The sequence below is a fragment of the Eschrichtius robustus genome, chromosome 2 (assembly GCF_028021215.1).
Source record: "Eschrichtius robustus isolate mEscRob2 chromosome 2, mEscRob2.pri, whole genome shotgun sequence".
Lineage (NCBI taxonomy): Eukaryota > Metazoa > Chordata > Mammalia > Artiodactyla > Eschrichtiidae > Eschrichtius > Eschrichtius robustus.
In genome coordinates, this window is record NC_090825.1 from 26,001,550 (window position 1) to 26,015,411 (window position 13,862).

General features: G+C 39.6%; 1 protein-coding gene across 9 annotated transcripts in view; it reads right to left on the minus strand.

The window, feature by feature from the left end:
• DROSHA (drosha ribonuclease III) overlaps positions 1-13,862 on the minus strand; it is a 120,254-nt gene that overhangs the window by 97,899 nt on the left and 8,493 nt on the right. For 6 of the 9 annotated variants that reach the window (XM_068535182.1, XM_068535184.1, XM_068535180.1 and 3 more), the window contains 5 exons: positions 13,489-13,581; positions 7,873-7,983; positions 7,407-7,638; positions 4,175-4,316; positions 2,146-2,300 (listed from right to left, as the gene is read on the minus strand). In XM_068535182.1, the coding sequence (XP_068391283.1) occupies positions 2,146-2,300; positions 4,175-4,316; positions 7,407-7,638; positions 7,873-7,983; positions 13,489-13,581 (733 nt within the window). The remainder of the gene's footprint in view (positions 1-2,145; positions 2,301-4,174; positions 4,317-7,406; positions 7,639-7,872; positions 7,984-13,488; positions 13,582-13,862) is intronic. The other 3 variants (XM_068535185.1, XM_068535186.1, XM_068535187.1) reach the window with 3 other exon arrangements.

Genomic DNA, 13,862 nt, shown 5'->3' on the forward strand with positions numbered 1-13,862 from the left:
TAGCTAAGGGTCCACACAGTCAAGGAATACTTATTCTAATTTTAGTGTATGCACCGCTGAAGCGACACCAGGAATACTTATACCACATGGGAGAAAGAACACACATATGAAATGCTTAATAATTTTAAAGAAAAAGGAAAAATGTCCAGGCTTCGAGAAACCAAAATGTGAAGGGTTGAACAGGACGGGAAAAGAAGGTGGCTATTCTACACGAGGCACCAGCATGAGAGAAAAGAGAGAAGGAAGAAATCCTATGTTATGCTCCAGGGACGTGAGACCCATCTAAATGGAACGGACCATACGTGTGAGTGAGAGAACCAAAAACACAGAATTGAGGTCAAAATCTTAAAGGGCCTTAAAAGCCAATTTCATGAGTTTATTCAATATAAATGGTTAATATGGAATCAAAAAGGAGATGAGAGCATCAGTTTAGAGTATGGGGAAATGGAGTTCCATTTCGCACTTTCTTTGTATTAATTAAAATATATAATTTATAAATATGACATATTATGAGACATATATATTCTATATACACACACATATTTCTTTCGATTTCCAGGGATTTGTAACTCGTGCCCAATGAAAATATCTCATTAAACTTTGAAAAGAAATATTAAAGTAAAAAACTGTAACTTTCTTTATCCTTTTGGGAAATCTAAAGCTCCAGGTGGTAAGCAGAGGAATAACGTGGCTACCTAAAACAAACAAAAAATCACATTAAGATACTATCCAAAGTAAAAGCTGGCAAACAGAGATGTGATGGAATTCCCTCAAAAGTCACAACACATTCGTAATGCTGGGCACAACTTGTTGTGATGAAAAATGTGGAAAAATCACTTCGTGCTCACTCAAGGAGAAGTGAGATAGACATCATACATTCCTGCCTTTTACCAGGGTCTGGGCCCCAATGCAGATCAGCCCTTTATAAGGCTCAACTGTACAGAGGATGCAAAACCATACAGTAAACACAATGTTGAGACTGTACAGAAGGCCCTGGTAAATCTCTGACAGGAATAAGAACCCACCGAAACCAAGGAATAGGCTTCTTGATATGACCACATACAGGGTAAGGGGAGTGACTGATGGACACAGGAGTCCTCTTAGGGGACACAAAAATGCTCTAGAATTAGATTGTGATGATGGTTGCACAATCCTGTGAATATACATAAAAACACTGAATTGTACATTTTAATTGTGTGAATTGTATGGTATGTGAATTATAACTCACTAAAGCTGTTTAAAGAGATCATATACATGATTAATATATCAAAGTAAGATTTCAAAATGCAATGACAATTTGCAAACATTTCTGCTCAATTCTCAAGAGGGCAGTTCTCAGAGAAAGTACACTTCTGTCAGGCATCCTAACTATATTAATTCTATCATGAAAAAAAAATTTAGATAGCTGTCATCTAATAAGAACCAGGAGAAGAGCATTCAAAATAATATAGAATGGTATGAATTTATTTATAAAACATAAATTTTAAATTATCTTTTTATAGGGCTAGGTTTTATTATGCTTGATAACTTCATATGCATTAAAGAGACTATTTTTGTGTGTACTGTATATTTGTAAAATACAAATCTTTTATAGATACTATTAATATTTTGTATTATGTATTAGTTTATAATAAAATAGTAAGCAAAAATAAAAATGATTATGTCCAGCCATGATGTAATTAGCTCAAACATGCTTATGAACAAGGAAGAGAAGTTATAAGACATTGTGACTACTACCAACTAGGAAATATGGAGGCTTACAGGACTTGGGACCCTGTTTACTGTACGGCTGCAAGATAACGTCCAGATGAACTGCTTTTAGAAAGAACTACAAGTGCTCTCTCCCTCATCCCACCACTCGTCTCCTTCCATTTACTGCAAGTTTAATGAGGCAGCACCATCACCCTGCTCCCCAACACAGGATTTACAAACATCATCAAACATGATTCAAGGAACACTTGCTCTGGTGCTTATGCTTTGGAGCTGAACTCAGAAGCTGAAAAGAAATAAGCTGTGAAGCATGACACCCAACCCTGAGTAAAATTCAGGTTCAGTACCAGCTAACACGCATCTTCTGAGCCTGGAGTCATAAATGTGATGTGTGCGTCCGCAACCTTCACAGCAAGAACATAAAAGCCTGCGCACCTGGCCTGGGTCATTGTACCAAAGTTCATCGTGAAGTCGGTCAGGATGGGCCTTTTTGCGTTTGATTTCTGCAATGACATCGAAGACTTCAGAGTCTGAGCTGCTAGAACAGGTGCTGTCCTCATCGGACTCACATTCGGATTCACTGGAACTCTCTATAGTGGTGAGGGGAAAACATGGAGAGAAGCTGAAGCAATCTGCAAGCTGGTTCTACCTGGAGACTTACTTTCTAATAACCCAAACCTCTAAATATAAGGAGAGCTGTTTATCTTCCAGCAAATATTCGAGTGCCTACTCCATACTAGAACTCTGCTAAGCAACCCCATGAAAAATAATAAGAGTCCATAATCCTAAGTCACAGTCTAGTGGGGGAAGCAAAGAATCAAATATTTTTGCAAAGACTTGATGAACAATGCCAGAGAAAATGCAAACCACTGTAGCAGTACGAAGTGTCACATTCAGAAAGGTGCAGTGAATCCACATTGGTCCAGAAAGGTCACTGAGGATTTCCTAGAAGGGGTACACGCGACCCAGGCACAGAGTGGGGGTGGGGTTAGGCTAATGAGGCGGAAAGGAACACAGATGGGGCGCTGCAGGCGAAAGCACAGAGGCAAGAGCATGGGTGGACTCTGGCTGGAGCAAAGGCCTCACAGAAAAAACCTGGAAGTGAGGGGCTCAAATGTCATGAATGCCAGGCTCTGAACGTCAGACTGAAGATTGTAAATGTTTTTCTCTCGATGGTAGCAACAGAAGATTTTAGTCCTTGGAAATGACCGGATAAAAACAGACCAAGAATTACGCTAATGAAACAAGCCTGCCACAAAAAGACAAATATGGTGTGATTCTACTTATACGAGGTACCTAGAGTAGTCAAATTCATAGAGACAGAAAGTAGAATGGTGGTTGCCAGGGGCTGGGGGAGGGAGGATTGGGGAGTTGTTCTTTAATGTGGATAGAGTGTCAGTTTAGCAAGATGAAAAGAGTTCTGGAGGTTGTTTGCACAACAATGTGAATGTACTTAACACTACTGAGCCGTACATTCAAAAATGGTTAAATGGTACATCTTATGTGTCTTATGTACATGTTGTAAGTATTTTACCACACTTAAAAAAAAAAAAAGACCTAGAACTTCGACTAATCGTACAAGAGATTAACGTAGTACAGCATAGTAATAAGGAACCCTTACATGGTTGTATTTTCGAGTGTACTGTGTGAGATGGATGCTGTCATCCCTCTTTTACAGATGAGAAAAGTAAGGCACAGAGAGATTAAATCACATGCCCGAGATCACACTTTTCAAGTAGTGGAGCAAGGATTCAAACCCAGGCCAGCTGGTTCAGTCAGTGCTTTTCCCCACCATGGACACTGCCTCTCAGCGAGGGAGACATAACGAAGGTAGGCAGATGAGAGCCAGAGAACACGCAGGAAAAGGCATGCTGAATGTCTTGTCTGCGAACAGCGTTCTGTTAGCGACTAAGGACACCAAGTGGTGAAAAGCAGTTTCTATCCTCAAAGATCTCAGCATGTAGTTGGAATCTCAGAATACACACATGAAAAAACCATCACCATATAAGAAAGTTATGGAAACTTTGTGAATAGAGAGAAACCTTCAAACAGAGCTGGGCTATAGCTGGAGTTTCCTCATCACACCAGGAGCACCCTGGCAGTGGGGAGGGCCACAGGGAATGCCTGCCCATCAGGGGCACGAGGCACAGGAACAGGCTCCTGCTTTTAATGGGAGGCTGGACTATGGTCTTTTCTGAGTAAGACAAGACGATTCTACAGGAGACACAACTGTCAGCACACCTTGCAAATGAGATCTCTTATGTATTCTACTGCATGTAACTAAGGAAAAATAAGATCAGAAAGAAGAAAGTTTCATTGCTATGTATCTGCTGACTGTAATTAAGGAGAATCAAATGGGCGAGAGGAAATTTCAATCTGGGACTCTCAAGGACACATCCCAAAAGTTCAGGATTAAGCAATAATGAAAGAGCACAGGATCTCGGTCCAGTACCTTCTGACTCACCTAAGTCTTCATCTAGCTTCGTCTTGGGAGGCTCCCATGGGGGTCTAGCAGCTTTGGCCTTCTCTTGCCTGCTCCCCAACTCTTCCTCAAATTTATCATATAAGTCGCGGAGCCTACTTGTTCCAACTACCGTAGAATCTCCCTTTGAAAAATAAAGGATCAATATTAGGAACTATATTAATAATAGTCATACCAAAGAGACAATAAGAGCTCACCAGTAACCAAAGATTTGTAACAGCAAGGTGTCATTTTTCAACCCTCGATTTAATAAACATTTAAAAACAAAATGCCCAGTGCTGGCAATGATGCTCTGAATCACACACACACATTTATGGCTGACAAAGTCCTCAGGAAAATGCACATTGCCAACATTCAGAAGCATTAGAAAAGTTTATCTGTGCTCTCTTGATATAACAACAACAACAAAAAATCATAAACCCCTGAGAATTCATGACACTTGACGCCCTGCTAGGGAACATATACTCCTCCCCTACTGAAAGTCACTGATAGTCTATATCCCACATTAATCCAATGACCGCCACAAACACATGCACCCCATAAACACAGGGACACACACACACACTCCACAAACACAAGGTTCTGCAATGCATTCCTAGAGGAAGTTTTCCACTTTTCCCCACTCTCCTCCCCGGTTGAAAATCACTTTAAATGTCCATACTCTTTGACTTAGTAATTTTCAAAATGTACCTTTCAGACATAAAATGAATATTAAATCATAAAATCTGCAGCTATCCCAAAAGGGGGTAACTGCTTTTCCTCAGCCCCACCTCATTACTGACACTGGCGATGCTGGGATAGCTCTGACATTCCTACCATCTCTCTGCACCAACGTTGCACAAACACAAAGGCCAATATTGGGCTTCTGGTTTATCAGCCTTCCTTCTACACTGGAGTTTTAATACACCCACAAAAAGGTGAGGGGGAAAAATATAGCTCTGCCTGTTTAAATGCCCTGAACCTCAGTGCCTTCAACTTTGTTATTTCAAGAATAATAATACCCATGGCAGCCATTCTGCCATTCCTCCCTGCTTATAGAACCACGATTCCCTTCAGATTTGGGGCAGAAAACTCATGATCTCAGAAGGCAGGCTGAGCCACAGTCCCCCTATCCCTAAAATGCCTCTGTCCTAATCCCTGGAAAATGAACACATTACCTTACATGGCAGAAAGGACTTTGCAGATGTGATTAAGGCTACAGAATTTGAGATGGGATAATGTGGGTGGGCCCAACCTAATATGAGCCTTTAAAAGCGGAGAACCTCTCCTAACAGGAGCCAGAGATGCAATGGAAGAAGAGGCAGGAGATATTCAAAGCACAAGAGGGACTCGACCCGCTGGCTGCTGGCTTTGAAGATGAAGGAAGGGGTCCACGGGCCAAGGAACGCACATGGCCTCTAGAGGCTGGAAACAGCCCTTACCTGCCAGCCAGCAAGGAAACAAGGACCTCCATCCTACAGCCACAAGGAACTGAACTCTGCCAACAACCTGAATGGGCAAGAAAACAGGCTCTCTCCAGAAAGGAATGAAACCCTGCTGGTACCTCAATTTAGCCAGTGAGACCCAAGTTTGACTTCTGACCTGCAGAACTGTGAGGTAATAAACGTGTATTGTTTTTAAGCCGTGAAGTCTGTGGAAACTGGTTACGGAAGAGGTGGAAAACGAATCCATGGGGAGGACACACGACGCAGTTCTGGGCAAAGGGATGGAAGAAAAGATCCCCAGGCACCCTAGGTTCCACCCAACACTGCCCTCTGCATCTGTGTCTGGACAGAGGTGTGTAAGGACACGATGCCTGGAGCTGCTGCAGGCATCCTGCAACCGTGGTGGACCCCCCAGAAGACAGCAATGCCAACCTAGGACCCTGCCATCGCTGATCCACTAAATGCTCACCGGCCACCACCGCCCTCCAGACAGCTTGTTGAGAAAAATAAACCCAGCAAGTTTAAGTCATGGTTAGTCAAGTATTCTTATTTACAGCAACATTCTAAAGTAACAGATGCCTTCTTTCCAGGGATGTTTTAAGGATTAAATGAGATAATCTGAGATTCATGGAGTAAAGTTTCGGCACCAAACAGTGCTCGGTATGTGAGCTTCTCCCTCCCTGTAGCACGTGAACTATGACTTAAAACCCTGCTTTACTTTATCAAGTAAAATATCATGCCACCAGGAGAGATTTCTCAAACCCTTTTTTCAAAGGCAAGGGAGTCTCCTCTCTAGTTCCCCATAGGTAAGGGCCCAGTCCAAGTCAAAGCTATGTTTACAAAATTCCAAACAACGCTATGCTCTCTTATCTACCCCATGCACTAAACCTAACATCTCCAAGCTCTTCTGTCCTAAATCTGTAGATATCCATTCCTTCACTCATTCATTTAATCAATGAACATTACTGTATGTCCATCCCATGGAAAATACAACTAAATTAATGGGATAGAGGCATGACACCTACTGGGAGAGAGAAAGAGAAAAAAGAAAGGAGAGCGACAGAAAATAAAATGGAGATGGAAGAAAGAAAAGAAGTGAGCATATGGAGGTCGGGGGGTCCCCACTTCAATGAGGTGCGGCTGCCGAGCCCCAGGAGCCCCATCTCGCACAGCACGTGTGCTGAGTCTCTCGAGAGCCCACCAAAGGTAACGACACCTGCCACTCCACAAAACCAGCAATGTGCTCGGGAAACTTGTCAAGGATAGACTTGTAAGAGACAAACTCAATTCTCCCTTGTTTCTCATTCTGAGGGGAAAACACACACACACACACACACACACACACACACACACACACACACAGCTATAGATCACAAAAGGCATAAAGCAGCTATGAGTGAGAGCTTACAAAACCACCAGTATTAAGACTAGCAGTGTCATAAAAAAATGCAGAATGCAGAGATCCTTTCATTAACCTGCTGCACTCTTGCGTTTGTAAAGCAGCTTTTGTCTACAGCAGTAGTGGTTCTCAACTGGGGGGGATGGGGGGTGGGGGCGGAGGGGTATTCTGTCACCCCCAGGGGACATGTGGCAACATCAGAGGACAGCTTTTGTTATCACAACGAGGAGAGGGTGCTACTGGCCTCCAGTGCATAGAGCCCAGAGATGCCGCTCAACATCTGAGAATGCACAGGGCGGGCCCCGCCACAAGGAATTCTCCGGCCCAAGATGCCCACAGTACCGAGGCTGAGAAGCTCTGGTCCACAGCTCCTCTCCTACTTCAGACCTACCACCTGATCCATGGGGTCACTGGAGTAGTAGCTTTCTGAGTGGGTGCATCGGATCCACACAGGCTTAAGGAGCTCTTCCTCCTCCTCCTCATTTCTGTCAGGCAGCACCTCCTCCGGCTCTTTTTCCTTGACTGAGCTATAATTCTTTTCTTTGCCAGAGCTCTGGTTGTCACTCCATCTGTCTTTTTCTTCCTCCCAACGAGCTCTCTTCTTCTCCCTACTTGGGGAGCGACTTCAAAAGGGGGCAAAGGAGGCTAATTATTAAAAATGTTCATCCATTGTAAAACGGTTCTATTTCACCTCTTTAGTTCATTTTTCACCTAAAAGAAAAACGTCATGGCAAACCACCATATTCATTTTTATTAAACCAGTGACCCCCCCTGACACCAGTCTGGTGACATCAGAATCACCTGAAGTTATTTGTTTAAAAATACAAATTCCCAGGCCCTACCCCAGATCTACTTACTGATTCACAGTCTCCGGGGGTGGGGCCCAAGAATCTGTATTTTTAATAATCTCCCCAGGTAATTCTGGTGTGCATCCAGCAGGTTCAGAAGCACCCGGCAAACCATAACTCCTAGAAGAGAAAGATATCTGGGAAATATTTGGAAATCTCCACATATAGACAATCTCAGCATTGAGCATACTAGTTTTGAATCCTTTACATCCTGCTTTGCCAAGAAAAAAGAAAAAAATCTTCAGAAAACATCGTCTCAACTTGGCCATAAATTTAGCCTGAGGACCATAATCCAATAGTGAACCAGTTATACTATCCCTAAGCATCTCTCTGGAAGCGCACACTGGGTATTACTGCTTAATGAACCACCACTTTGCCTAATTCGAATTCCCACAAATACTAACTCAATTAGAAAGGAAAAAAGCAATTCTATCTCCTTGAATCTCTGGGGCATGAAATTTGCAAAGGCCCAGCCTATGGATGTGCTTGGAGGGAAAAACTTATAGGATAGATTTTAAATCAAGCCCAAGAAATTTAGGTGGAACCATAAAGGCCTTGAGAATCCAGCCCCGGAGAGTAACTGCTTTATTAGGGTTGCACTGGCAGCCTGATAATAAGAGTCACTATTATCCAAGAAAGTTTACACCTGGGTCAAAGTCACAAATTAACTTTTTCCATCAACTCTACCATTCACTCCTGATTTTATGACAGGTAAGTGTGAGTGTGTATACATCAGGGGGAAAAGGGTGAGTGATTAGAAGGGTTATATATATTGATTACTTATTGATATAACTTCCAAATATTACAATGTACATCACTAGGTTTGTTACCAGAAAAAAAAATGTACTGTGAAGTAAAATGTATATATGTTCACTGTAGAAAAATAATAAAGCATTAACAAAAACAAGACAAAAATCACCTGTAACACCACTCAGAGATAAACACTATATTTCACAAATGTGTTAAAAGATATAGATATATAAACATACAAGTTTTAACAAAAAAGGAACTCTATAGCCTGCTCTCCGCAACTCAGTAGTAAATCAGGAACATCATTCTATTTCAATATATCTTTATCTGAACCACTTTTAATAAGTTCATATTATTCTTTTATATGTATATACCATAATTTGACAAATCTGATCAGTCACTTAGGTTGTTACTACTTTTTTTTTTGCCATTGTAAACAATGCTACTGTAAACACACGTGTGTTCTCTGCAGACTTGTCAGATTATTTCACACAAAGAGTGTGTACTTTTTTTAAGGCTTCTCTACAGATAGGCAGTACCAGTTTAGATTACCATCAAAACCATATGTGATTTCCCATTTCTACACATCTTGTCAACATGACTGTTTTTAATCTTTTCCATTCTTATGAAAAGAATATCTCATTTAATTCGTCACTACTGAAATGACACATTTCACATTCACTTCTTTTCTGAACATCTGAGTCAATATGCCATGCCAATATTTTTAAAGTTAGGATTATAGTCTTTTTTATTTATTGAAAGAGTTTTTTATTAAAATAATCACCTGTCTGCTGTCATATGTAATGTAACCTTTGTCAGTTTTTTGTTTTCCTTATAATTCTTCTTACGGCTACATACAATTTTTATATGGCCAAATCTAGAGATTTTTTTGTTTCTGTTTCCAGTCTTAGTGTTACGCTTATCATCCTTTCCCATCCCAAGGTTAAATAAATATTTTATCTTTTCTTCAGTTACTTTTAACATTAAATTTTTTTACTGTATCTGTTCAAGACCTAAGGCAGAAATCTGAATTCAATTTTTCTTCCATATGGCTTGCTAATTGTTCCCACGTCAGTTTCTCCTCTGATTTGAAAAAACAGCTTCATGATAGATGTAAAATTTTACATATACTTGAATGTTGTTCAATATTTGTTTCATTCATCTATCTATATCCATACCAAATTGTGCATTATTATTTTTCTTCATTATACTCACTTCTATTCCAAAGAAGAATTTTAGATTACTAAAACTGGTACTTCAACCGAACTTACACTAAAATTATAGATTTTTTGGAAGGCAGCTATACTCACCACTATACCACCAATGCCGCTAAAAACTACAGATTTTTTTGGAAGAAAACTGGTATTTTATAACCCTGTCTTCCACTTCCACTACAGGAATATGGCATGCCCTCCATTCATTTACATCATCTTCTTTGTCATCTACTACACTTACAGTTTTCTTCCCATTGATCTATATATGTTTTAAGTTTAATAACATATTTAATTTTTATTAATTTAAAATTTCTGTAGTCAATCTACATTTTTTTCCCTGTTATATTTTCCAAGTAGGTATTCCTAGTATTTAGGAAGGTTATTAATTATAGTATGTTTATTTTATAGCTGTCAACTTCAGTGAGTTAATTCTCATGTTTCTTAGCTAATTCTCTTGAATTTTCCTGATAATATCATTAGCTAATAATGGCAAATCTTGGCTCCCAGTGGTGTGGTTTTGTTTGTTTGTTTGTTTATTCGTTTGTGGTGCTTCCTGAGAGCCTGACACTCTTGTAAGCACCCTGACACACTTAGTCCTTACAAGAATCCTGAGGCAGATACAAACATCCCCTAGAGAGGAAACAATTGGAAATTATATCACTCGCCCACTATCACACAGCTAATAAGTGGTAGTTAAATGCTAATATGGTTGTTTGACACAGACATTTTGACATGTACTAAAAAGCCCACCAAATGTTTATTATTATCATCAAGAAACACAGGCAGAAGACGTCGTCACCACATCCCCTTAGGCAGGTATCTTGAATAATGGATGGTCAGGGTTGTCTGTTGTGAACAACAATTAGTATTCTTTTTTTTTTTTCTTTCTTTCTTTCTTTTTTTTTTTTTTTTAACACTTTGAGAGGGACATTTCAAAACAGGAGCAAAACATCTTTTTTAGGTAGGTGTCTCAGGAATTTCAAATTTCAAGATCCAAACTCGAAACTGTTTTTTAACAATATGCTATATTACAAACTATGATAACTCTCCCTCCTTTACAGGATTTACATCTGTAATTTTTATTTTCTCATCTACTGCATTAGTTAGACTCATAGAATCCAAGTCTCTGCCTTCTCCACAAGCTACTGCGCATGGGGAAGAAACCAGTAGACCGAAGAGATTTCTAGCACTCCACATTAAAAACCATCAACCTCAGATGGGTCCTCAATGATTTCCACCAACACAGTATCTTTTTTCCTATCCTCATCCCCTCCTTCTTCTCCTCCTCCTCAGGCCCTTTCTCACTGAACAAACTCTTCCTAGTTGACCTCATCTAATCCATGGCATTTAGTATTTCCAGCGAGGATCTCTTTTCTGAACCTTGAACCTCTGTGTCCAAATAACTACCACACAATTCCATCTGGTTGTCTCACAGATTCTCAAATCCCACTTGCCCCGAACTGAACTCTTCCTTTACCTGTTTCTTAGTGTTCCCAGCCCTCAAAGGGGAACACCAGACCTCGGTGATGACTGCTGCCGCCTCTTCCTCACGATCAGTTATCAAGTCCTCCCGCCTCCCTCATTGATCTCTCAATTACCTCTACCTTTCCCTATCGCCACTGTCACTGTGCCGGTCTAGGCACAATCATTTCTTCTGTGGATTACTAACAAAAGCCTTCTAAACTCATTTCCCAACCTCCAGGCTTGATCCTCTGAGACCATTTCTCCATACTGCAACCTTCACACCTGCTCTCTCTCTTCCCCTACCATCCCCCTTCCCTCATGCATTCCTACTCATACTCTAGGTATCAGTAAAATGTCAATTTCTCTGTGACTACCCTAAACTGAGTTATCGACTACTGTGTTCCCAGAGCAACATGTAATTGCTCTACCAAAAGCACTTCTCACAGTACTTAACTTTCTTATTCCTGAAAAGTGGGGACTCTTGTTAATGACTATATCTCCACACCAGTACAATACCTGGGACACACAAGGATGCAATGTTTTTCGTTTGCTTGTTGATTTAGCTATGCATCAGGTGACAGTGGTAGGCAATTGGGCCCCCTTGTCTTTTTTTCTAATGTGTATGGGAAGGTCTATAAGGTTTCAACATTGAATTTGGCTCTTCTGAGATGGTATCAATCATGTTCGTCACGAGATAATGTTCTCCATCATGTTAAAGAAGTCTGCTTATACTCGAGGTTTACCAGTTTCTACTCATAAATGGATGTGACTTTATTTTAAATATCTAATAGGCAGGTACTGAGATAACCCTACAGATTCTGACACAAAGGATTACAGTTACAGATCTCCTAATACTAACCTATCTTCCCATGCAATCTTGGAATAATCTCTCAATTATTTTAACACACAACTGAAAACAACTTGCTAATACACTAATCAGTATTTTCATATCCCTATTCATAAGAGATTGTTTTGTGGTTTCTTTTCATTGATTAGGTTTTGCCATTTGGATTTTCCTGGTATCACAGCATGAGCTGAGCTTTCCTTCCATCTTCATCAGTGTTCTAAAATAGTTTAAAACTTTTTTGAAAGTGGCACAAATTCACCTTTTTCAACTTTTTTCCATGGTTATCAGCCTATTAAAATTTTCTGCTTCTTGTGTAAGGTTTGTAGTTTTTGTTTTCATAGAAAACAACCCATCACATCCAAGTTTTAAAATCTCTCAAATAAAATATCTGTACTTATACCAACATACAATAATTTTTAAACCTCCTTCATTCCTATAATAATACATTCTTTCTTATACTTAATGGAATATATGTTTTTCTTTTCTTGATTTGCCACTTTTTAAATTGTATGGCCTTTCAAAGAAATGTTGCATTTATTTACAAATATTATTATAGTACTTCAGTTCTATTTTCTATTTCATTAATTTCTTTTATCTTTAAATCCCTTTTTCTGCTTTTCTTATACTCTACCAATTTCTAGAGTCAAGTGATCAGATAATAATTATATATATAGTTACCATTTATTTGGCACTACTGGGCCCCGTTCTAAGTGTTTTACGTGTATTATCTCAATGACCCCTCACCACTCAATAAGGCAAGTATAACTGTCCATATTTTAGACAAAGCCACTGAGGCTTAAAAAAAGTTAGATTACTTTGCTCAATAACAAAGCTGGGAAAACTAATAATTGACCCCAAATCTGTCAGATCCTAGAGTACTGTTCTTAATTACCATTACATAAGACATGAATTTTACTTATCGATATAGAATTGGTTACATCCTGCAAGTTTTGATTTGCAGCAATCTCAATGTCATTTTTCCAAATAAGGTGTGACTGCAGTTTTGCTCTTTTTTTCTGAAACAAGTAAATTTAAGAGCATAATTATGAATTTTCAAGGTTTTTTTAAAAAAACCTTGAATTATTAATGTATAGTTTTATAGCAATTGAGGTCAGAAAGTGGCCCATGTAATTTCTAACTTTTGGAAATGTATCAAGACTTTCCTTGTTCATTCTCAATACATCTTGAAAGTAAAGGTTTTTAAGTAATTGGCTACTTTAACTTTTCACAGGGCTCTTTGGACAGACTCTCAGGCTATTCCTAAGACCTGGCTGATACTTTGCACAAGCACAAAATCTGAATTCCAGGAGATAATCCTATGACTTCTACCAGTGTCAACTCCTTGCTTACCTTCCAGATCTCTTATACTCTTTTTTGTAGGACCTTTCCAGAGATGGTGATCTTCGGCTGTCCCGGTGCCTGTGTCTCTCCCGTTCCCGCTCTCTTAAAGGAATTAATACACAGAGCTGTTTTCAACAGAAAGACTCAAAACACCATCTCTTTTCACTGAATTCACCTTCTAAATAAATGAACCTCACCTCACCTAAGAATTCTGCAGGCACTGTTCACTATGGGAATTTTTATTCATCATTTATTAGAGGATAAAGGAGTGTTTCACGTTACAGAAGTTAACTAACTTGGACATTTCTTGCTGTTTTCTTTAAAAAAAAAAGGAAGTCATACTTAATACTGAGCAACAAAGGGAATTTTATCATAATCTTCTC